Source organism: Akebia trifoliata, chromosome 6, assembly GCF_017979445.1.
Source record: "Akebia trifoliata isolate Shusen 1 chromosome 6, ASM1797944v1, whole genome shotgun sequence".
Taxonomy (NCBI): domain Eukaryota; kingdom Viridiplantae; phylum Streptophyta; class Magnoliopsida; order Ranunculales; family Lardizabalaceae; genus Akebia; species Akebia trifoliata.
The window spans coordinates 5439547-5463460 of NC_141380.1; the positions used below are offsets into that span (position 1 = coordinate 5439547).

Here is a 23914-nt window from a genome sequence, read left to right on the forward strand (position 1 = left end):
TCGGTACAAAATTCAATTTTCCAGGTGTAATTAATGCCCTTCAAGGTGGGCCCTTAGGGCACACGTTAACAAGACCCTTGATTCTTAAATGACTTCAACAACCCAAATGTATTCTTGGGTGTCATTAATTCTGCTTCAATCTTGATCTTACACGTGGCATTATCTATAGCATTGTAGACACCAAATTGTTGCTTAACAACATAAGCTTAAGGAAAAGGGACACCATTCCTTGACTCCTTAAGAATGACATCCAAAGGTTGAGATTTATCTTAGGGATAAGTATCTCCGAGATTTATGTTATCAAGATACTCATAAATCTCAATCATTGGATCTTGTGTTTAAAGGGTTGGGATCATGTTTTTTTTTTTCATGAGTCATTCTTAGGAGTCAACGGATCCTAACCTGAAGGGAACCTCTAACCTCAAATGAGGGTTGAGCCTCTCCATCCAAAACATGACTGAGATGGGAGGATTTTACCTAAGGATGCAAGTTGAAATTGATCTCTAGGAATGTGTACTTTCTAAGAAAATTGTATTTCTATTGCCTGTCAGTCGTTTGAGGTTTATTAATAGAGTGCTGATTTTCTAATTAGAAAGTCTTCACTCGATTGATGTGGCATAGATACAAAATCATAGATCTTCTTCCTCGGGATACACAACTACATAGCCCCATAAAGGATCTATGGTTTCGTATTCCTGCCACGTCAGTCGAATACTGACCGAGTGAAGACTTTCTAGCTAGAAAATCATTATTCTTATTAGTATCTTTATGATTCTATTGAACTAAAATTGGTTAGGAAAGATATGGAAGCAAGTAACAAAGAAAATGTGAACATTGGGTTAAGATCAAAATTAAAATGTGTGCATAGTCGCATTCATTATAACAGAAGAGATGTACCAATTATTAGAGCCCTAAATATAAATATAAAAGTTCTTAGGTTCTCTAAGGATCTTGAAGCAACAACCTTCTTAATTGAAAAATAGTGTCGATACACTAATTTTTAAAAACAACAATACTTCCCAACATGAAGTGTTTGGGCGATGATACCGTTAACCTGGGTTCAATTCCCATTAGCATCGAGTTACCAATCAAATTAAAAACAAGCTTACTTGGTGACGGCACCAAAAAATTTGTTAGCTAGCATAGCTCATAAAGTTTTTGGATGATGATAATATTGACACGAATTCAATTCCCGTTATTATCAAGTTAATTATATATATATATATGGGGAATGCTAATGTCCAAGATCTTATGAGGACGTTAACATTCTCCTAACATTTTATTTTTTTTAATAACACCCTTATTCATTCTGTCTTTTAGTGAAAAAAATAAATAAATAAGAATATGGTAGTCTTTTACACAATAAATACTTGTGTGTATTAATCGTCAAATCATTTATTGCAACAAGGCATTTAATTTTAAAGATTAAATATCCTTAATATTTATTATGAAAGAGACAAGTATTAATTAAATAAATAAATATTTATTATGTAAAAAACTAATATACCCTTACCTTTTTCACTAAATAAAAAAATTAGTAAAAGTATTACTAGAAAAAAAAATGTTGAAGAATATTAACATCTTCATGAGGTCTTGAACGTTAGCATTCCTTTATATATATATAAAAGGACAAGTAGATCTCATCATTATTATTAAGAGTTTTTCAAAATTGACTTCCTTGAACATTGCACTTATGCGACAATGTTCAGAGAATCATAGATTGTTATCTCCCAGATACAAGGAAAAAAAAATGGTTCTTTGCTCACAATCCAACACCGGTTTGACATGTGGTGCAAATGACATAAGCAATAAGAGATAAATTTTCTCTATCTTGCCCGCACATTCTCCGCCCACAAAACTTAATTTAAGACTTCAAATCTTGAAAAAGTTATGGGGCCCACATGGATTGTCATATTGACAATCAAACACCAAAACCTCCAAAAGTTACGAGGCCCACATGGATTATCAATAGTAATTCTAATAAGAGTCGTGATAATCTAACTTTCCCATGTGGCATACCTAAAATACTCTCCTGATGTGACATGTTCTAGAATCATGATTTTTTTTGCCTTGGGATACACACCTGAACATCCTTCATAAATGTGCAATTGGGTATCTTGAGGAAAATTTATGGTTCTAACACATGCCACATCAGGTGAGCATTTTGAGTATGCCATGTGGGAGAGTCAGAAAATCATTACTCTTCTAATAATTGTATCTCTAAAGCGGACATCCCCTCCTCTCATTTTCTTAAGAGTAATGATAATCTGACACCCCCACGTGGCATATTTAAAATACTCTCTTAACGTGGGATGTGCTAGAACCATATATTATCTTTCATTGGAAAACACAACTGCATAGATTTATGGGGATGTGCAGTTGAGTATCCCAAGGCATAAAGTCTATGGTTCTAGTACATGCCATGTTAGGAGAGTACTTTTTTAATATGCCATGTGGGGGAGTTAGGTTATCACGACTACTTTCTTAAAACAAACGTTATTTGGATCAACAATACTTTTTCAAACTTACAAAGAACACATTCATCATCCTCATTTACACAACAAAGAACAAAATACAAATACCACAGTTTAAGAAATACTAGGTTAACCCTTTATAGTCTTATATCTTATACATCTCCTTACCTATTTAATTTTAAAAGGGGTGGACTTAAATTACAATAATCCCAACATCTAATTCTAATTAAAGTAACCTGCTCCTCTCTATCCTTGAATAGTTTTTCCCTGAAAACAAACCAATAAAACAAAGAATAGTCAATAAACACAAACCCCTCCTCCAAAATTCAAACTAAAAACTAAACAAATTCACCCATATATATATAGCATGTATCTTACAACTCCTCCTACACGATGAACTCTTGGTCCCTTGAATTTGGGATGGGTGGCAACAACTTCATGATTAACAGACGGGCCACCACCACTTGATTGATCTGGCGGTGGAATGGAAGAGTGGGTCTGCGGACCTCTATAGTCGATCTCATAGACATCATCGTTTGAGTCCACATGTAATCCTCCTAAGGAAAATCACAACTATTGCATGATAACTACATTCATATATGAATAAATTATACTAACAAATGATTTATGTTTCATAGGTGCAAACCTTGGGATAACATCGGCGGGGCTAGAATGAGGATAAGAAGAAAGACCATAGTGATGCTAGATTTGAGCTCCATTTCGTTCCCGACTCTTCCTTGGCAGTTCTTATTGTTGCTTGGTGAGTAGTGAGTCTTATGAGCAATGTGTCACATACGATTTAGTTTTTCGGCTTTTGGCAATTAAACCATCCCCATTGGCACAGAAAGTAGTTGCAAGGTGGCATAAAGCCAATGTGTTGGGCATTTATGTACTCAAGGCAGGAGCCGCACAACACCAAAGCTAACCATTTTGTTGTGTGTGTGGAGAACAAACGCATGTGTGTACTACTGATGTGGGTGGGGCATACTAGGCCCAATCCATTTACAGCTCAATAAATTTTGATTTTAAGACCAAATGCTTCATATCTTAAGTTCTAAACATGTCTAGCTGTGCACACCATGAACAGCTGTGTTATAATGGGATGGTCTCTCTCTCTTTCTCTCTGTCATGGTCAGCTTTGATATAATTTGAGTGACTAAGACTCAAACCTAGAAAGGCTTTAAAGCCTTCAGGTCCCCTACCAATTGTGAGGCTGAAGTTATTATTGTCATCGAATGGATGGTTTACATCCAACAGAATAGGGCTTTAGGTTTCAATTATTTACATATATATAATATAATTTGAAAGAAATTTGTGGTACATGGGGATTCAGATAATGAGAGTAGACATAATAAACACATTTAAATTAATAGCATACATGACTTTAGACAAATTGATTGAAGAATTCTTTCAATCGAATCCAAATCTATGGATAAGGCTTTGTTGATGATCAAATGAAAAACCTTTTAAGAATCTATATTACTAAACTAAATAAGGGGAATTGAAAATTAAAATTTTATCAGGAAAAAATAAGGAAGAAAAGAAGATGTAACCAAAAGTTGAAGAGTCACAATCTAGAGCGGTGTCCCGTTCCTATAGCAACATAAGGTGTCTACGTGGCACACATAGGGTTGCGTGCAAATTAGAAAATGACTTCGTTAGGAACCCGATATGTTTTAAACTCCAACCAAGACATCCCACGTAGACACCATTCCTATTCTATACGAACGAGACGCCTTAATTAGTAGTTAAATGTGTGTTTTTTGTTCTTTTTTGTTTTTGTTTTGTTTTGTTTTGTAAGCTGAACTTGAACCTATGACCCCAAAGTTGCATTGAGCTTTGGCTATGGGTTCAAGCCCAAAGAATTTAACTAAAAAGAGGTTGAGACCCATTTTCCATCAATCCTTTTAGATTAGAATCCTATATAAAATCGACCAACCTCTGGAGTTTGTTTGGATGAGGTAAATGGTGAACATATCATACAATAGTTTGAAGAATGACTTGTACTGTTGGACTAGTTCTTAAAATTTTGGCTCAAGTTGGGCTTGGGCTAACTCTCAAGCAGCCCGAATTGTAACCCCAATATATAACACAAGTTTGCTAGTGTGAGCCCAAGACAGCCTCTGGTCCCCCTACATTTTTTAAAATTACACAACTTCACAATCATTTGGAACTAAAACCTGATATGTATATATATATATTTAGAGTCATCATTTTCTGACTTGAAAATTTTCATTCGGTCTCTACTCGGCTGATGTGGCAAGAGCACAGAACCATGATCTTTTTCTTTGGGATACACAAGTAAAAGATCAATTGTTTTGTGCCCTTGCCACGTCAGCCAAATACAGAAAGACTGAAAATTTTCGAGTCAGAAAATCATTAGCAACATATTTATTACACATGGTCATTTTTCCAAGAATTGGCTTATACTATGTGTTCTTACTCCCAACTCATATAAAATAAAAGTCTGTTCTAACATTACTTACTGTACAAAGAAAAGTTGATCTAAAATATCAGTACAAATCAAACGTCGAGATTCTTTAATTAGTTGACTGAAAGTATAGGTTTGTGAAGTTGGCTCCAAGGTATGAACGATTCAATTTATGGTTGAATCTTCTAACATGATATTGATATGTACCCCATAATTTGGAGTACAAATACAGAGTAAGACAAGGAGTATAGACTAATTCCTTTACCAAATTTTTTGTGTTAAGTTATGGCCAACATCAAGACCCACTCGTTCCATAATTTGGTAGTATTGAATTTCAAGATTTTCGAAAAACCAAATAACTCCCAAATCATTTTATTTTTTTAAATAATTAAAACACACATGTTTAATCAAAATCAGATTGAATACAAATATTGGTCCCCTTCGAAAATGAGCAGATTTCCTAATAAACCATTGCAGACGGATTGTCCTAGAGATTGAGTGAGCTACCGTGAATAAAGTCGTCAATTGGATGTCAAGTGGGATGCGGGGATGTTAAGAGCAACTCCGTTGCAAATAGGCGTATCTGTGAGGCATCGCTACTAGGCATTTTGTTGTAGAGAGTCCTTTTGCCTATTCAAGAGATCTTCACTCCAACCGTACTAGCAAAAATTAGTGTCTACAAATTCAGCTATAATATGTGTCACAACTGCCATCGTTTTTTACCGTCAACAAGTAGAGAGAGAAAAATCCACTCTCTTCTTTTGCCTCTTGCACTTTTTCTCTCCAGAAAATTTCGAAGTAGAAAGCCAGAGCCTGAGTGCATTAAAGCTTTTTTGGAGAACTCTAACTCTATATAACGACAGTTGGTAGAGATACAAAGTGAAATTGGTCTAAGAGAGGTGACTTAGGTACACCACCTAAATTTGATAGTTGGGTCCCATTGTAAAAGGAATGAAGATAATGTTTAGAGGGAGAGAGTAAGTAGAGCTTGAAGGACATAATTTAGCCGAGCATTTGCAGTAAGAGAATTGGGTAAGAATCATGAAAGAAGGAAGCTCAAGTTGTAGTCCTTCATGTTTTGCTTGTCTATGTTTTCCATACTTTGTGGTGTGGAGTGTCATCTATGTGTCTTCTATCTCCTTTTCTTGAGGGTATACTCCCTTTTACAGACCCTATGTTTCTACTCAAGAAATCACTTGGGGTGAGGAATTATTACTAATTAGTAACTAGAGCAATTAATGCTTTGAGTGAAGTTGGTAGAGCATTACATCATGTTTTTAGTTGAGTCCTAACACGTGTATCATATTGTTAATATTGTCTCTGAATAGTGTCCTACATCGATGTCATTCACGCATTCGTTGGGAGGGCAGTTCATGTGGTGTGTTCCAATATCAAATATGCCTGATGAGGTCTGTCCTCTCCCCCAAGGCTTTTAGAGTGAGATCTTGTTAAAATGTACATCATGGCCATTTAACACTACTACCTGCACCCATCATTATAAATCAATAGAAAATATAAATTTTTTGAAGTATTATTTCATTAAATACCTAATTTTTTTATAAAAATAATTTTCTCTCTATGATACACATTTTAGTAGATGTTTGAGATTCCTTTTTATTTTAAAATTAATGATATATATATATATATATACCTTGACCTTTATCTTCTCTTATAAAATAATGAAAAATCACCATCCTCGTCCTCCTCCTCCTCTCGAAGAGGTTGAAAATGACTGATTTTGAAAAGAAAAATTATGATATTTTAATTCTTTTTTCTTTAATTGAAAAGAAAGACTTAGGTCAAGGGGCATGCCTTCAGTTTAAAACTTAGAAGTTTCCCAAAATGTGGAAGGGTCAATGTCAAGTGAAGGAGATGGTTTCTTCGTAGAAATGTATTTTAGATATTTTTCAATGATATTTCGAAATGTCTTTGCTTGAGCAATGTTTTAAAAAATGGACTCAACTAATCTTATACCTTTAGATCTATATTTTTAAAAATTGCAGCCTTATAAAGCATGGTTTTTCAATCTTGGTTTCTTATAACATTTTATTCATGAACGTTTATTTTCAAGAGTGAATCACAATCTTGCTAGTTTTTCAAGTGACAATTTCGCTAAAAATAACGAGTCTGTGAGATAATCATTTGAAACCTGCAAAAATGTATCTTAATAAAATGAATAGTGGGCCAAAATGAAAATTTCATCAAAAGTTGATCACGTTTTGGGAAATTTCCCTTTTTGGATTCAATATCTCTTTAAGTGATCTCATATTAGTTCACTAAATTAAATAAGAAACAGAGGGCAACCCATACGTAACAATGGAGATCTATAAAAAAAAAATTTAAAAGAAGAAAGTGAGAGAGAGAGAGAGAGAGAGAGAGAGAGAGAGAGAAAGAGAGGAAGCCTTACAAAAAACCCTGATAAAGAAAAAAAAGAGTCAAAAGATGTACTTATGTAACACCAAACAAACAATAATAAATAGTTAAATACAGTTGTTCATAGATTATCAAAATAGATTTAATACAAATCCCCATATCATGTTTCATCATACAGTCTGTACGGCCATGAAAAACTTTTACTATTTGAGCTTAAAGATTCTCTCGTCTACTCGCTAAGAAACTAAAAAAAAAAAAAAAAGTTAATGAAAGCTGGCGTTTCAGCTCAGAGTTCAGATGCTTGGAAGAAGTGTATTAAAATAGCAAAAAAAAAAAAAAAAAATCAGAATCAGTTAAAAACGTGTGGTGGAGATATCAACAAAACCCAACCTTTTCTTCCAGAAACAGCTCTCTGGATCGAACTTCTCCGCTCTTATCACCGGTACGGACTTGCACCTCGTTAGTCTTAGAGGACGAATAGGACTTCCTTCAAATTCTCCAGTACTCCACTTGTTGTCCTCAATTTTAGTAATTTTGGTAATTTTTTCATTGCTCGAGGTATCAAGTCCTTCGCAAAACTCCAACTTTTCCTCGATTTCTGTATCTGTTCTCAAGTCTTTCGACGAATCTCTGAAAAAGGAGTCATTTTTGAATTTGGGGTTCTCTTTATCTTTGCTTTTCTGCTCTGTTTTGTCTTGCTCTGCAAAATCAATTGTAGATGAAGAACCCCAGAATCGACCAGCGAGAGACGAAGCTCGGTGAGGTTCGGATCTGCATCTCATCAGCAATAAAGCATTCTTTGGTGGAGAAGATGAAACAAAAACATTAACCCTTTGTTGTTGTTCTTCTTCTACTTCTGTATCTTCGTCTTGCTCTGTTTCTTCTCTTTTTGTTTCTCTTTTTGATCTTTTTTCCATGATTTCTACTTTTCTTCGATAACCCACTTGAAAGAACACAAACCATCTTCTCCAAAAGGATTGATTCTTCCTAGGCTTCTGTTTTTCATCGAAATTGTTGCAAAATAGATCCCTTCGAATCCACAAGCATCGACTTTTGGGTGTAGTTCGAGCGGTTTTTGCGATTGTTTTCTTCGATTTTTTTACTCGAACTTGGCCCATACATGTAACCTTCGGCGAAGATGGTTCTTGGATTTCATTTGCTGCTTCGATTCTCTTTCGAATAAACATTGGGCTCGAACGAGACCTTCCCCTGCTTCTACTCCCTCCACTATTTCTCAAAAACCTCATTAATGGCGGTGGAAACTTTTCTACTCTACTTGGACTCGAGATGGGTTTCGAGAAAACTCTCATCTTGCAACAAAAAATTCCAAAAGAAACAGTTAGGAAGAACTGATGTTGAAGAAAGGGTTTCGCTTTCTTCTCTCTGTTTATTCTCTTTCAGAGTCTCTGTAAATTAACGCCAACAAACCTACACAGTCGCAGAGAGATTTTTCTTCTTTTTTCTTTTTGGGTGGTGGTTCTGCTGCTATCTTGCACACGTATGGGTGAATCAGCTCCAATTTTTTTTTTTTTTTTTTAATTTTCCAATTTAGAGATTTTAAGGTTCTGCTTCTCTCGCGAGGACTACTGTAGATTTACCTTGATTTCTCAAATGTAGAACGATGTTGGACACATAGTGTCCGACAAGAGGTTGGATGGGAGGGGATTAGTCCTCAATTTGATTGGGCACCGTCGAAGTGTTTATCCTTTTAGGTCCCTTAAAAGAGGAAAGATACAGTGTGAATGGCAACACGTTAACTGGGTAGGACACTTTTACTTTATATCATGATTGGACAGTTATCAAAAGTTTTGAGATGACAATCTGACAACCATAACGTGTGGACCCATCTAATCATTAAATTAAATTTTGGCTATTTTTAATTTTATCAAGAAAATTTGAAGCCTTAAATGACGGTTGAGATTAAGGGATTTTCGTAGGGATTCTTTCCAATGAATCTTTAATCAACCTAACAAATCCTTAGAAAGTCCTCCACTTAACTTCTAAGCTGTTTCATTTGATACTAAAAGAGTTGAATTGAATTTTCTCTCACAATCCTGAACCCTCATTTTTCCAATTAGAGAGTGCTCTTAAAATTTCTCCAAATTTGAAGTGAAATTTATTTATTTAAAAAAAAAAATTCAAATTCTTAGAGAGGGAGAGACAAAAGTGCAAGCATTATTTTAATTATTTTAATAAAACAATTCTATAATTTGTGTAATTTTTTTTTTATTACGATGGGGGTGTCCAAACTTATGCTACCAGGATTAGAAGAGCCAGGATTGGAGACAAGGCATATGGGTCCCTCCCCTGGGCATGTGCAATGCTTATAGATCACATGGACCAGGTAAATGAGGGGGCGCCCTCACGAGTGGCCCCTATGAAATACTGTTCATATTGGGTATCGAACTCACAACCTACGGACTCTCACTGCTTATTGAATCCGAAATTACCATTGAGGCACTCCCTTAAGATTTAATAGAACGTATTAGATTTTTCACAGAGAAATCTCAAACTTTTAGTGATTATTTTAACCAATGTTCCTTAATTCGTGAATTTGTGTGGTTCGAATTTGAATTTGTGGTTCATCATTCTAGAATAAACCCAATTCCTAGGAGTAGATAGAAATAATCCACGAAGATTAGCTTGTGTACACAGTACACATATAATTCAAATACATTTGAGTAAGAAGTACAGCTATAATATTTTATATAAAAAAAATTAAGAATTGGTGAGAAATAAATATATAATGATCTAAATTCTAAAGAAGAGGACTAGTCAAATGCCAATGCAAACCATATTGCAAAGACTTTATATTGATTTGTGATTTGGTTTAAGTTCCAATAAGGGTTGAACCCACATAGAATTCCCAACCTTTTAGAAATTATTTTAATAATAAAAATACATCTAAGTAGGCCCACTCCACAAAAATCTTACAGATCCTTAGAAATTCCTCCATCACAACGTTGTATCATTTGAGACTGAAAGTCATAAAACAAAAAAAAGTAAGATTCACCCAAATGCCACACATTCTACCTTTTTAATGAACTTTTGCATTAGCCCTTAAGGGCCTACATACTTATCAAAATTCAACTTGTTTATGATTTTCAACAATTTCATATGAACTACTTTAAGCAAGCATGAATGAAGGTTACCCAAAAATACAAATTAAAAAAAATTAAGATTGCAATCATTTAACAAAATTATAATGTAGCACTTAGAAATGATTAATCAAATTAGATTTTGATTTAAGGTCGGGTTTCGATGACTTGTGAAAATGACTAATGAGAAAACACATGATCCTAACCGTGCAAATACGAAATTCGAGGAATATCAACATTTACAACTGTCCCAATAATAAATACCGACAATTGAATTTATAAAAAGGTCTTGCTTACATTAGGGCACACATTAAAATGCAATAAATACATTTAGAAAATTTGATTTTGTATTGAAAATACCCTTAGAAAAAGATAACCAAAATACCTTCGGATGCCTAATTGCAAGGTGTAGTTATTGCACCCTAATGTGTGCCATACGTTAACAAACCCTTTATAAAATTAGGATAAAGTTGGAGGATTGCCAAATAAAAAAATAAAATAAAAAAGTGGCGGAACACTTTGCTTTTTTTCTAGGTCTTGGGGTCATTGAGTATTGATTGACATTATATATGGGAATTGACCATAATATATAAACATTAAGGAGCCTAAAAGTGCGTCAGATTTTTTTAGGAAATAAAAAGGTGATGAGGGATGTGGGTGTGGAACAATTCCTACCACCACTTGAAAGCTGAAAGCAAGCTATATATTTAGACAGCTGCTATTAGCAACCCAACTTTTACCTATCACATCCCACTTTCTTAAATTATTTCAACCACTAATTAAAGATTAAATTCAAAGATTAAAAAAGTTGAGTTCGGGTTATTACTTCAACATTACAAAGTACTATATCACATTCAAACAACTTCAACAGTTGCTTACTATTATTAGGCTTAGGCTTAGGCTCATAAAACTCTAAATCAAACAAATAAAAAAGTAATAGAGAAAAAGAGAGTTTCTATTGGCACCCCAACTTTTACTTAGTCTCATCCATCAATTTATTTATTTTTATTTAATTGGGGTGTAATAAGTAAAAGTTAGGGGTGCCAATAGCAGCTCTCTATCTTTATCTGGTTCTAATTACCAAAAAAAAAAAAAAATTAGAACCAGATAAATATCTGGAAAAACCAAGCTCATAAGAAATCAAAAGAATGGCCTTTTTCCCTAAAATAGGCCTAGGCTCACCTCCAAATGGCTTGTGTAAGTTAAATACTATGGAGGGCAATTTTATAAAGCAGAGATATCCATCAAGAGTAGATATAGATCAGATGGTTACAATCATTTTATCACATGGTCCACAGCTCCCCTAGATTTATATCAATGGAAAGAAATGAAAAATATGTTGATTTGATACTCGTCACAGACACAAAATCTGACGGAACTCAAGGACCAGTCCTTGAAATGCATTCCAACCACGTGCAGAGACTACTGCATTATATGACAATCAAACGATTCAAACTCCATCGATCTTTTCATCCCAACCACCAATTTCTGTCCAGTGAGCAAACTCTTGCTACAACCATCAACAAGCGATGAGTTTGCGTAACTGTTCATCTGTTGTTCCACATTCAATCCTTCGGCTTCTTCAGTTTCATTATCTGAGAAATGGAAACAATGCATTAGCGAAAACCAGTACCTCGGTGAGATAAAAGAAAAAGGTCCTTTGGAATAAAACTTGAGCAACCATCGACAGTGCAGTCATCAAGGACTCTAGTAATCTTGGTTTACTCTACAATAGCGCATAGATTCGAACCCATAACAGCTAATCAAAATTCGAAATGACAGCATATATCCTTGAGGTAGGAAATCATACCTGATGCAGTTTCCAGAGAGAATTCCCTGAAGTGACGAACACATTCTTTCAGTGCTTGAAGTTCTGCTTCTTTCTCATGTAGTTTGGTTTGGGCTGAATCCAGTTTTGATTCTAGCTCCCCAATCTGACTTTCCTGTTGTTCTATGAGCAAATGACATAGCTTCCAATCCAGCTCGAATGGCGACACTCCATGAGATTGGATAGAGATGGAATCTATACCCAACAATTCATGTAGGCCTGGTGGCCCATTAGCCGAAAGTTCAGTGTTTGCGACATCTACAAGATGTTCAGGGTTAACCTAAGACAGCAAAAAAATTCAGAGTCATTAAGTGGAAACCATCGTTGCCAAACATCAGAAATATAAGACTTGTTTGGAGTCCAAGGAAAGCACGGAATTTTCTTCACCCTCTATGGTAATGGCCCATTTAATCGACGTAAAAATAGGATGATCTAAAGATATCATGATGTAAAAAATTACTGCCTTGACTTTGAGAATTGAACCACCCTGTACTGACCATTGGAGTGAAAGCTTGTTTTTGCTCTTTGAACCAACTGTTAGAATAGACAATTTGCACAATATTTGTATGGCCCACCCATGAGTTCTCTCCCCCACTACATGATCTAAAGCTATGTTACCTGATTCATGGGTTCATGGTTAGTGGTTCGCCATTCAAGAATGAACCCTGTTCGTAGGGTTAGACGGAGATGAGGGCATTCGAAGGTTGAAGTGATAAATAAGGTAAAAAAGAGATTGAAGATGACAGATTTTGGGAAGAAAAAAATCTGACTATTTCAATTTACAAGTTGAAGATGAGGTTACTTGGTCATTTATCATCAGTCTATTAATAAAGATGGTCACAGGAGCATGCTATCAGATAAAAAATTTTGGGGCATATCTCAAATATTAACATACGGAGGGGATGTTAAAAAATTAAGGTAAAATGACAGAGCTTGTTTGGTTCACTACATTTCACGAAACCATAGCAAACCGTACACGAACTGGTTTGGTTCCAAACAGTTGGCGGTTCAGTACCTTAATAGCGAATTGGGCAACCCAGATTTAAAATGATGCAGTGCCTAAGTGTAGATCTTCAGAGTGTCAAGGACACAACCTTCATACCAGAAGCTGATACAAAGGCTACCCTTCTTTGTAATAAGCTGCACAAAACTCTACCTCAATTTTATAGGCTGAATTGAAGTTATAAGCAATAGATGTATGTATGTTTTTTTTCCTAACAAGTTAGCTCATAGAAAGGAGAATCTTATAGTAGAAAGCTCACCTCACCCAAATCCGATATTCTTCCTTTAAGACCATAAGGTTCTTCTGAGGTGCCACAAGAAATTTTTTGCAATTCGGACTCAAGTTCTGCTTCAAGCCGATCGATTTCCAACACCTCCAGCTCTGGCTCTTCAGTAAGAACACTACTGGCACACTCGCCATCATCAGTTAATGGGAGACCCAATATTCTGCAGTCATCTGGGTTTGCATACTCTATGTCTGACTCAGCGATTAGTGGATGCTTATCTTTTCCCACGGTTTCCTTAGGGCATATATCTACTCCATTTTTACAACTAGAGTCCTTCAGATCACGGGACAATTTTCTTTTGTGAAGCTCAGATTTTAAGTCATGAACAACTTTTGTGGTTTCATCTACAGCTGCGTTCAGCTTGTTGATTTCGGCTTTCCCTGCAGATATCATGTACATAATCCCGACACCGAGTCCCCTACTGAGAAATGAACTACCTAGAAAAAAGTCATCCATTGGGGAACATCATGTTATGCATATCAAGCTAAAACTCAATAGATGAAACAATTTATTCAATATAAAGAAGACTAACCAAAAATAACAAAGACAGAGCCTCAACAACACAGAAACAAGAATTACTCTTGGAGTTTGAAAGTACTCTTAAGAGATTTTGTACGATGAAGAGAGCAGTACACATCCATGCTTAGTGACAAAAATACAATGACCTCGAGGTGGAACTGTGACTAATATAGACCAAGAAGGCAATGCCAGGATGCTTCTACATAGCTAATCACCACAGACGCCTGAACCTGGTTCAAGCCCACGCAACCTATGTGGTAAAAAGGATCATTGCCAATGTTCGAAATATAAAAACATGTCCATTAAGTAACTGAGACAATGCGAACATGTCCTTGTGTGTTGCTATCCTCTTTGTTACTGATACCGAGGATATACACCTCGCATCAGTAGCAAGCCTAGCCTAATGCAGTTAATCACTAACATGTCTTATTGTTAATTCCAATTTTTAATCTAAGTCAAATACATAGCAGATGAACACAAGCACCAAATAATATGAGTTAAAACACCATCAAAGGTTAAATAGATAGCCAAAAAACAAGATATCCATGTAAAGTTACGGTTGTGGGGGTTTAAACAACATAATAAACAAAAAATCATAGCTCAAGTATACCACAGCATTGCAAGGCCACATATTAGCACCATATGCCACAAGATTGGCATGTAACAATGTGATTCATGCATGCAATATCTGACACCATCCAACCACATAAAGTTACAGATTATAGTGATAAAGTCGGGGTTCAGGAATAATTCCGCAAGATAAGGCTTCAGAAAATGTTAGCAAAAGTTGATAAAATTGGAAAAACATTGGATAAATTAAAAAAATAAAAATAATTTTTTTTAATTATGAAAATGTAAGAAAATATATATTTCATATATTAAATGATAAAATAAAACTTAAAAACTACTAAAAAAATAAATTTAATCTGTGATCTTTTTCAAAAAAATCGCCAATTAAATCATTGATTAATCAAGATTTTTTTCACAAGTCATTTAATCGACAACTATTAAATTCGTGATTTTTCTTATAAAAGAATTCGGAGATCTTTGTCACTAACTCACCATGATACAGATCAAGACGTAACTCGACCCCCTTTCAATGCCTGCCTCATATCTCAGTGGTAATGATCAAATTTGCAAAAATTGAGTAGAGATCGACTTCGAGACCAATCAATAACTCTAAATAAACTAAAGAAATCACTTTCAAATAGCCTAAGTTAAAATTGATCAAAATAATTTTAAGCATAAAATGAAACATAGGAATTGAAAAAAAGCAATTAAACACATCTTCAACAATAATTCCGAGTTCGAAATTCCACAAAAAGTAAAATTTACCCTTCGATGAACATGATTCGCATTTCCCAAATCCATTCTTGCTTGTCCTTCTCCTCTTCAAGCAAACTAAAAATCTCCTTCCCTTCTTCCTCTGTGTTACCACTACCTCATCACCATTCATAAAGTCCGATTCTTGCCCAATTTTCTCAACCCTAACCCCAACTCCAACTCTTCTCCTAAAACCATCCACATTTCCTCTTAGCCCCAATTTCTTTCGCAAACCGTTGTTACCCAATCGAGATTCACTTCTTTGACAGCGATCCAAACTCGAAAATCTGAAGATACTCTTTTCTTGTTTCTCAGAACTCCAAGAATCACATATTTCATCAGATTCACTAGGAATCAAAGAAGAGTGAACTATGGAGGAGATCGAAACTTCAGGTTTCACTGGATAAAAAGGTTCTTTTTCTTCTTGTTTTTCTCTTTCGACCTCAAACGCATTTTCTTCCTCCTTTAACTTAAATTTCTCAGATCGTTCACTCTTGTAGAGATCTCCATTGCTGAAGAGGCGTCTCGCGAAGAATCCAGTTCCTGCTACTGCTGCAGCTACCACAAATTGCCACATTTTAAACCCAAATGAAAGCTAGGGTTTTCTTGAAAATTTAAGTTCAAGAAATTAAATAGAGATCTCTCGCACTGTCGCTGATGCAACTTTGGATTCAAAGTAGAAACTTAAGCGATTTGTTTGTTTGAAAGTTTTTGAACTTTGGAGAGAAAGAGAGAGAGAGAGAGATGACAGAGAAGCCTACGGATTTGTCGCAGTTGCATGCAGATGTGGAAACTTGGAAATAGTACAAATTTCTGTCTTTTTCTCTCTTTCTTCTCTTTTTAATTTTCCCGCTTCCTTCGACTTATTCAGTACTTCTCGGGACCACCATATTAAAATGGTTCCCCATTAAGGAAAGATCGCTTCTTAGAAACTGATTTTGAAATCCACAATCTAAAATTAGCTCATTATTTTTTTTAAATTAATTTCAGACTTCAGAGTACAAAAATATTAGGTATGCAAAAAAAAAAAAAATTAAATTAAATTAAATTAAATTAAATCTAAAATTGCAAACTATAGATTCTGTGCTATCTTTTTATCACTTTTATAATTGGATCCAAATATACCAATAGATTCCGAATACAAATCAAATTCTAAAATTCAAACCAAAACCAAATGCTTAAGACCCTAAGTTAGTATATTTCAGAATTTGTATCAAAACCTTGTCAGCATAGTTGATTAAATGCCTGGCAATTGGCAATTTTGGGTTGTTTATTTCAAATTTTGGTAGATAACTTGTATGGAGATTTAACTCTTTTGCATGAAACATTAAAGGGGATGTAGATTTTAGATTTAGTTCCTCAACGATTAAAATTAGAAAACTCTCTTTGAGGTCTAACAGTTATCATTGTAATTTTTCTTTAAATATAATAAAATTTTAATTAAAATATTTACTATAATAATCTTATTTTCACCAAGAACAATATAGTGATATGTATCTGCCTCATCTACCACTTGCCTTTTGTACCATACTAAAAGAAAAGGAAAGATAATAAACTTAGACGGATATCATTGAAAAGGGATGGGGATGAGAGAAAATACAATAATTCAACCACAAACTACAATTTTGTGGGGGTGTAAAGACTATGGGGTCCACAATTTTATTTTATTATATAGACTAGAGTTAGCATGTGCCTATGTCACGAGTATCCTCTTTGGGGTTAAAGAGGGAAGATTGTAAAATTACATAGATATTATTGAAAATGGAAGATGAGAGTAAAGACAATAAAATTGAACAGAAAGTCCATTCATTGGTCTCAATCTTTATAATCTCATAAAATTGTACTTGAAAGAGATCTTACATTGTATTTTATTATATAAAGTAAAGTTTGTCCATGCCTACAGTACGGCTCTTTGGGGTTAAAGGGGTCAAATAAAAAAGATAGTATAGTAACAAGAGTATCATTGAAAATGGGGTAAAATATAAAATATTATAAAATTAGAGGGATATTATTGAAAAAAGTGAAGGAGAAGAGAAAAGATAATAAAATTGAAGGAGTGAAGAAAAATAATAATAAAATTAGATAAATGTGGACAACTCCACTGTAACTGGTATCAGACCCACTGTTATATTTTATTTTATAGATTTTCTATTACCTTTTTCTTTCTTAGAAAGACTAGTGGCCATAATTTAAATAATAAAAAAAAAGTATTAAAAAAAAAAAAATGTAATGGCATTACTTGATAAACGCATGCATTCCCATTCATGATTTTAAATCTCGTTCGAGATTGAGACGACTCGTCCAATACATCTCAATAGCGTCCACCAACTATTGGACAACATTTAAAACCACAGTTAATTTTTATCATTGTTGAATGAGACAACATGAACATATCGAAAACAAGTTTTAAAACCATGCTCCCATTACACTTGTGTTATTTCAGTAAGTGACATAACAGCATCATTTTAAGTACATTAGGGTTATTGTTTTGCACAGGAGCTTTGAATTGGATAAAATTCGAAAGTGCTCTATCTGGCAATAGTGGGGTGGGAGAAAGAAAGGGGAAGCTTATGGTGACGGTGGTAAGCGTTCAAGAGGGAAAGACCAAAATTTGTACCTATTATCTGGTTGCAAAAACCCAATTTGCATGAAAGAACACAGTTTTAAAACTCAGAATCGATTTGTCCAAGCCATTTTGTATCAAACAAGACAAAACTCATCAAGTTTAGAATTTAGATTAAACTTATTGTCAATCATCTAAATGACAATCCCACTGTTTTGGGCTTAAATTTCAACACAAATTACAACTGAGGTCTTCTTAATACAACAAAAATATACAGCACAGTGAAAATTGTTAATCTATATAATCAGTTTAACATTACTTTACAAGGCTAGACATTGGTACAACAGTTTCCGATCATGAAGAGAGATTTTTTCTTCGTTTCTTGGCAGTTTTGGCAAGGGCGTCACATATTTCCTTCTTCCGCTTGGAGTTCTCGTTGCCCCCTTTGCTTGCAGAATTCTTGCCCTCAGCTTCCAATGCTTCCTTCACAAAGAACTTCAATCTCCAAAGTGTAGATTCACTCTGCATTGGCAACATTCCCATGTCATAACCAAATAAAATTTGCAAGGAGCAGAGGTTACTTAGAATTATTCGGAAAGAATTGTTGGGGGTGTATTAAAAATGACCTGTGCATTCATGTCAACATCAACCTCTTCAGCAGTGGCTTGGAAGCTTGAATTCTTTTGAGCAATAATTTCGAGTGCTTTGGTGAGATCTTGAGGAGACAGACGGCTGAGGCCTGAACCAAGCTGTCTTTTCTCTTCTATAGACATTTTCCTAAAACAAAATCGTTTCCAGAGATGGCCTTTAGTTTAAACAAGAAGAAAGCAGCCGGAATGAATGACATATGAAACCCATATAAATGCTTCATTAGCCGAAAATGTAGATCCAGCATCCCAAACTGTTCGTGCAAATAGGAAATTAACATGAACTATTTAGTTTTCTCACATACATGCATATCAAAAATCTCAATTGCTACTGACTTGAGATTTCCACCCTTGCAATGTTTTACATGACAGACACAAATATCATGTTTTTGTGTGCCAACGCTCATAATAAACTAATACAGGCATTATAGGTGTCAATTTCATATCAGAAAACTGAATACTCATCCTTGCAATTGTATAGTTGTTCAAAATATGAAAATATTGGCACAACAACATAAGAAGGATACACCTTCATGGCCAGTTGGTCAATGTATCCAACACACTAAAAAAGAATGAGACGGAATGGAATATTTAATAAAATTATAAATCATTCAACAAGGATCGTATAAAACGTAGTCAGAGCCGAGGAAGAATAGATTAACCTAATCAGCTTCTCAAAAGGAATACAAAGTTTAAAATGTACACTATCTGAATCAGATTTATAGCACAAACCTGCATTTTTTAACCACCATCTCTCTGAGTTCATCCAAATGCATATCAACCTCGTAAAGCTGAAAACAAACGGAGGTTAATTTTGTCAATGCACATCCCTCATCACATACCCACCACCACCCTACAGTGAGGAAAATTAATGAAGTTGTAGTGGTTCAAAGGCATTGACCAACAGGATATTGGACCAGTTCAAGGTCATATAAGGGGATCATCATGTAATGTTAAAAAACTAAGTGCCATTCAAGGTGTACTGCTTTGCAGAAAGATTCTGAAACTATTTAACATACCTCATTACTTATATCTCTAGTCATTTTTGCATTAGCAGCCTCTTGAGCGAGCTGCATATCCATATGTGCCTCTGCTTCCTCTTCTTTTCGTTTGGTTTCCTGCAAGCAACCAGCCTTGAATGTTCACATGTGCCTATATCATGAAATCAAATGGTCCAGCATCATACATCCCCTAATGAAGTTCTAGAAAGTCATTCAATTTTACCTCTTCAATAACTTTGGGCAAAAGTTGCAGCCACTTTTCCTCGAATTTTGCTAACAAGGTTTTGGCCATGACATGAATATCATGTCTCTCGTCATTATATGTCATTGCATTCTTGAAAACCAACCTCACATCGGCACATATTTCTCGGACATTCTTATATCCATTGCTCTCCTTTGCTTCCATTCGATTCTTTATTGTACTGAAATCCATGGGCTTGCCAATAACCTAATACAGACCATCTGCAAATTAATCAATCGCCTAAACTAATTTTTTTTTTAAAGGATCACATCATCAACTAAAATGCTTCCAGAAATGACTTCACACAACTATGCATTAAATTCATAAGTCACATAACGTTTAAACCTTATATATAATAAATAGGCATACTTGAAATCTGAAAAACTAAACAAAACTAATCAGTGTTAGACCCATTATGCATTCTCCAAACTTATATTAATAACCATGAAGGATATATACATTTGGAGAATGCTCAGAAAGCAACAGGGAACATTACCTCATAATAATCAGGTACACCAAGAGCTTCAATATCTACAGGTTCCATAAAGGGCCAAGCCCACTTGTGTTGTGTGATCTGGAAGGTAGAGAAAGAAAGAATACATAAGGAAAATCAACCCATACATTGTTAATGAGAAAAAATAGATCAACAACATGGTCTACACCTCTCCCACAATTTAGGGTCAGCAACATGAATCCAATTTTTCCCCATACAACCCTGTCTAGACCTATATATTCTATCAAGACGAGTGACTTCAAATCTTTCCTCACAACCTCAATCCACTTCATAAAAGTTAGATTTCAATTTTTTACACATAAAGCTGAAGTTATACATTTCAAAATTGAACAAACAATCAAATGGTGCGTCATGGATTTTTAAATGAAACATGGGCGATTGATTATCTTCCTAACAACTACCGAAAAGAACGAAAACTGCAAAACAAATATGTTTCATGGTCAATTTCGAAAAATATGTCAAAGCAATTATATTATGAAAAAAAAAAAAATACAAATATATAACCAATAATTACAGAGAATAGTGTTTGTAGCAATTACTTGGCGCAATATTGTTCCAAACTGACGCATGAGCTCTTGCATTCTCTTTCCACTAGATGCTTCCCTCTTCGCTGCTGCATCTTGTTGTTGCTTCTTAATGGTTACAATTTGTTTCTCCTTATCTTTATCCTTCACAATTGAACTACCTTTAGAACTGTTCAGCTGCTTTTTACTCAAAGATGAGTAAAATTGTGCTACCTCATTCACTCTTTGCTCGAGCTGCACATAAAAATTATAAAATTCACCCATTTTAGATATTAAGGAAAAAATCACATTTTGAAAGTTTTCAACTTCAATCAAACTAAAACATAAATTCAATCTTCTTACAGATGTACAACTATAATAAAATACAAAATTCACCCATTTATGAAAGTAAGGAAAAACCCAATGGTGAAAGCTTACAACTAAACCCAATCTGATAACTTTAGTACAACTAGAAAGCTATAAGCAACACAAACCCACTTGATTGGGTCTCTCGACATCTAAGAAACGCAATCATGGGGGCGATTGAAATTACCAAAAAACCCTTCAAATGTTGCAGACTAGAATCAAGTAGGGGTCTGGGTTTGAGCTAGTAGAACTAATAACAGCTAAAATTCTAATAATCAATTTGAATAAAGAATCTATATATGATTCAAAAGGATCCATCAGCATAGATACTACTTTTAATAATAATTTTTTTATTCTAATTTAATATCTAAGACTATGAGTTTGACACTATTTTATGATCTAATTTGACACGAGTAATAAGTAAGATCGATCCAATATGATTTTCAAACCAAAACCCTAAATCAAAAATCGATTAGTGTATGAATTGTAATCAAGTATTCACCTCATCAACCTTTGCGACCATTTCATCCACTCTGTGCCTGAACCCCTCCACTTCCTCGGCCTCGTCTTCCATCATTTCAGCTCCAACATTACAAATCTCTGGAAGATTTCCATTAACAGGAGCTGTTCCTAGAATCTGTAAATCCATCGGTTTCACTTCCCTCAATTAACCCACACAAGAGAATCGAACACGACTGCTTTCAACTATGATTGGTCAGATAAGGTCTCACCGGAACCCTAGTTCTATAGATAACGGATTTCGCATATTTTGGCCGGAATCCGGTCGGTTAGATTGACGGATTGGAGAAAGGGGGTTTAAAGTTAGGGTTTCGGAGTGAGAAAAAAATTACTGAATTTTAACAAGGACGCATGTGTACTGTAACCGTGTATCTGTGCGAGCGTTGCGGCGGAACGATTTTGATGCGAGTACCTTATAGCATATGGAGCTGCTATTCCCACTCTAACTTTTACTTATTACACCCCAATTAAAAATTAAGAAAATTAGTATGGATCATTTAGAATTGTGGCATAAAAATAAATAAAAAAAACCATGATCCGACGTTTTAAGGTTGTAGAGGACAAAATTCTATGAACCTTGAAAATAAAATTTATTTTTCATCGTTAAAATTCTAATTTTAAATTTGAGAGATATGTGGAACTTCCGTAGCCATCCTTTTTCAAAGCCTTGGATCAAGTTCAAATAAAAATTTAATTAAAAAAAAATGAATTTAAATTTTTCAAAGAAGCCATTATTGATGTGGTAATCCATTTGAGCGAAATATAGTAAGGCTTAAAATCTTACCATCTTAGTAAGGAAAATATTTCCCTTTATATTTAATCTCATATAATGAATTCAACTTTGCAATGGACTAGCCGCTTCAAAATTTTGAAGGACCCCTCTAATTGCGAGACAAGTTAACATTTTGAATTTATTTCACACTTTTACATTTTGACAAATTTTGAAACACATTTAGAAAATGCCACGGGTAATCTGATGGAGAGGGTTCTTTCAAAACTTTGAAGCGGGAAGCAGCCTACCCGTTTCAAAATTTTTTCCCCTTGAAAGAGAGTATATCAACTTATGCAACTAGGAAAATGCTGATGTCCACATCACAGCAATGTGTGAACCAATGTAAATTTTAACGTCACTCCAGCACGACTCTTTCAAACATTCACCAAATCATTTTCATTTTTGATTTTCGTCTCATTCATGAACAATACCAAGATGAATCGAGTTGAACAAAACATCTTATTATCTCGGACAAGATTAGGTATTGTTTGTAGATGTGTGAACTAGAAAGTAGAAGAAGAAGAAGAATAAGGAATGGATTCTCCAAGTGTTCTTGTTTCATTTGTGTACAAAATCACCATGAATCGTAACGTGTATCTTGTGAGCTATCTTCCTTATGCTGGAACGCACATTTTATAATCGATTATGGGGAAATCAATCATCATCATCATCAAAATCTTATTTCACTCGCTAAACAAAAAATAACGAGATAACAATCTGTAATTGCATAAGCAAGAGAAATAAAAACTAATAATCTAGACTGGATTTGAAATTTTAGATTAATAATAAAAGAATCTAAGTCATAATATACTAATGAACTTTTCTATGTTTAATAAAGTTAGTTAAACTTTATTTTCAAAGAATAGTAAATATATTATTCCAATTAATCTCATCTCCCCACTATTAAGAGTTTGGATTAACCCCTATGAGTCTCGAGCACAACTCTTCACTTTATTTCATTTTCTCCTCTCACATTTTCAAGAATATCAAAAGTTGATTTTAAGTCTTGTCTTGTCTCCGATGAGATAAACCATTTAACTAAGGTACAACTATTTATTCATATATATTTTATATTGAAATATTTTTTTTTATAAAGTAGCATAGATGAGAAGATGTTTGATCACAAAATCATATTTTATTTCAATTCAAAAATGAAATAATTATTTCAATTAAAATAATTATTTCAATTAAAATATACAAAATCAGACTCATATTCAAAATATTGTCCGGATCATCTAACATATCTCGCGAGATTCTACAACTGTGGGATGCCACATCCATCCATCTCAAGCATGGACACTATCAAGATCTTTCCTCAACTACCCCTTAATGCATTCCAACAACGGTAAACGGTTGTTCCCTCTCATCTTAATAATAATAATAATAAGCATCTCAAGATTGCTTTTTATTCTTCTCCCGCTTTTAAGAATATCCCTAATTTTATTGTTTTTCC

The 23914-nt window shown here is 34.5% G+C and overlaps 4 protein-coding genes across 4 annotated transcripts; all 4 read right to left on the minus strand.

Moving 5' to 3' along the window:
• Nucleotides 1-2525: 2525 nt before the first annotated feature.
• LOC147399837 (uncharacterized) lies at nucleotides 2526-3312 on the minus strand. Its single transcript, XM_086446620.1, has 3 exons — nucleotides 3121-3312; nucleotides 2853-3031; nucleotides 2526-2741 (listed from the first exon to the last, which is right to left on the minus strand). The coding sequence occupies exons 1-3, from the start codon at nucleotides 3191-3193 to the stop codon at nucleotides 2721-2723; spliced, it is 273 nt and encodes a 90-aa protein (XP_086302746.1). The 5' UTR covers nucleotides 3194-3312; the 3' UTR covers nucleotides 2526-2720.
• A 4152-nt stretch (nucleotides 3313-7464) lies between these two features.
• LOC147399838 (uncharacterized) lies at nucleotides 7465-8914 on the minus strand. Its single transcript, XM_086445359.1, has one exon. The coding sequence runs from the start codon at nucleotides 8586-8588 to the stop codon at nucleotides 7632-7634; it is 957 nt and encodes a 318-aa protein (XP_086301485.1). The 5' UTR covers nucleotides 8589-8914; the 3' UTR covers nucleotides 7465-7631.
• A 2651-nt stretch (nucleotides 8915-11565) lies between these two features.
• LOC147399839 (POLAR LOCALIZATION DURING ASYMMETRIC DIVISION AND protein) lies at nucleotides 11566-16118 on the minus strand. Its single transcript, XM_086445360.1, has 4 exons — nucleotides 15348-16118; nucleotides 13467-13930; nucleotides 12187-12484; nucleotides 11566-11971 (listed from the first exon to the last, which is right to left on the minus strand). Exons 1-4 carry the CDS (start codon nucleotides 15910-15912, stop codon nucleotides 11799-11801), a joined length of 1500 nt encoding a protein of 499 aa, XP_086301486.1. The 5' UTR covers nucleotides 15913-16118; the 3' UTR covers nucleotides 11566-11798.
• Nucleotides 16119-18056: 1938 nt separating this feature from the next.
• LOC147399840 (transcription factor GTE6-like) lies at nucleotides 18057-22085 on the minus strand. The gene is made up of 8 exons (XM_086445361.1): nucleotides 21673-22085; nucleotides 20841-21059; nucleotides 20284-20361; nucleotides 19770-19994; nucleotides 19565-19663; nucleotides 19278-19336; nucleotides 18525-18675; nucleotides 18057-18420 (listed from the first exon to the last, which is right to left on the minus strand). Exons 1-8 carry the CDS (start codon nucleotides 21817-21819, stop codon nucleotides 18253-18255), a joined length of 1146 nt encoding a protein of 381 aa, XP_086301487.1. The 5' UTR covers nucleotides 21820-22085; the 3' UTR covers nucleotides 18057-18252.
• Between the last annotated feature and the right edge of the window lie 1829 nt (nucleotides 22086-23914).

What these genes read in the sequence shown, in the direction of transcription:
- LOC147399838 (XM_086445359.1), bottom strand. Translation starts at nt 8,588, where the DNA reads ATGAGAGTTTTCTCGAAACCCATCTCGAGTCCAAGTAGAGTAGAAAAG.
- LOC147399840 (XM_086445361.1), bottom strand. Translation starts at nt 21,819, where the DNA reads ATGGATTTACAGATTCTAGGAACAGCTCCTGTTAATGGAAATCTTCCA. An exon ending in GTGTACCTGATTATTATGAG is followed by an intron (nt 19,995 to 20,283) that starts GTAATGTTCCCT and finishes GGTCTGTATTAG; the next exon opens with GTTATTGGCAAGCCCATGGA. An exon ending in ATGGTGGTTAAAAAATGCAG is followed by an intron (nt 18,676 to 19,277) that starts GTTTGTGCTATA and finishes ATTTTGTTTTAG; the next exon opens with GAAAATGTCTATAGAAGAGA.
- LOC147399837 (XM_086446620.1), bottom strand. Translation starts at nt 3,193, where the DNA reads ATGGAGCTCAAATCTAGCATCACTATGGTCTTTCTTCTTATCCTCATT. An exon ending in CCCGCCGATGTTATCCCAAG is followed by an intron (nt 3,032 to 3,120) that starts GTTTGCACCTAT and finishes GATTTTCCTTAG; the next exon opens with GAGGATTACATGTGGACTCA. An exon ending in TTCATCGTGTAGGAGGAGTT is followed by an intron (nt 2,742 to 2,852) that starts GTAAGATACATG and finishes GTTTGTTTTCAG; the next exon opens with GGAAAAACTATTCAAGGATA.
- LOC147399839 (XM_086445360.1), bottom strand. Translation starts at nt 15,912, where the DNA reads ATGTGGCAATTTGTGGTAGCTGCAGCAGTAGCAGGAACTGGATTCTTC. An exon ending in GAATATCGGATTTGGGTGAG is followed by an intron (nt 12,485 to 13,466) that starts GTGAGCTTTCTA and finishes TTGCTGTCTTAG; the next exon opens with GTTAACCCTGAACATCTTGT. An exon ending in CTCTCTGGAAACTGCATCAG is followed by an intron (nt 11,972 to 12,186) that starts GTATGATTTCCT and finishes TCCATTTCTCAG; the next exon opens with ATAATGAAACTGAAGAAGCC.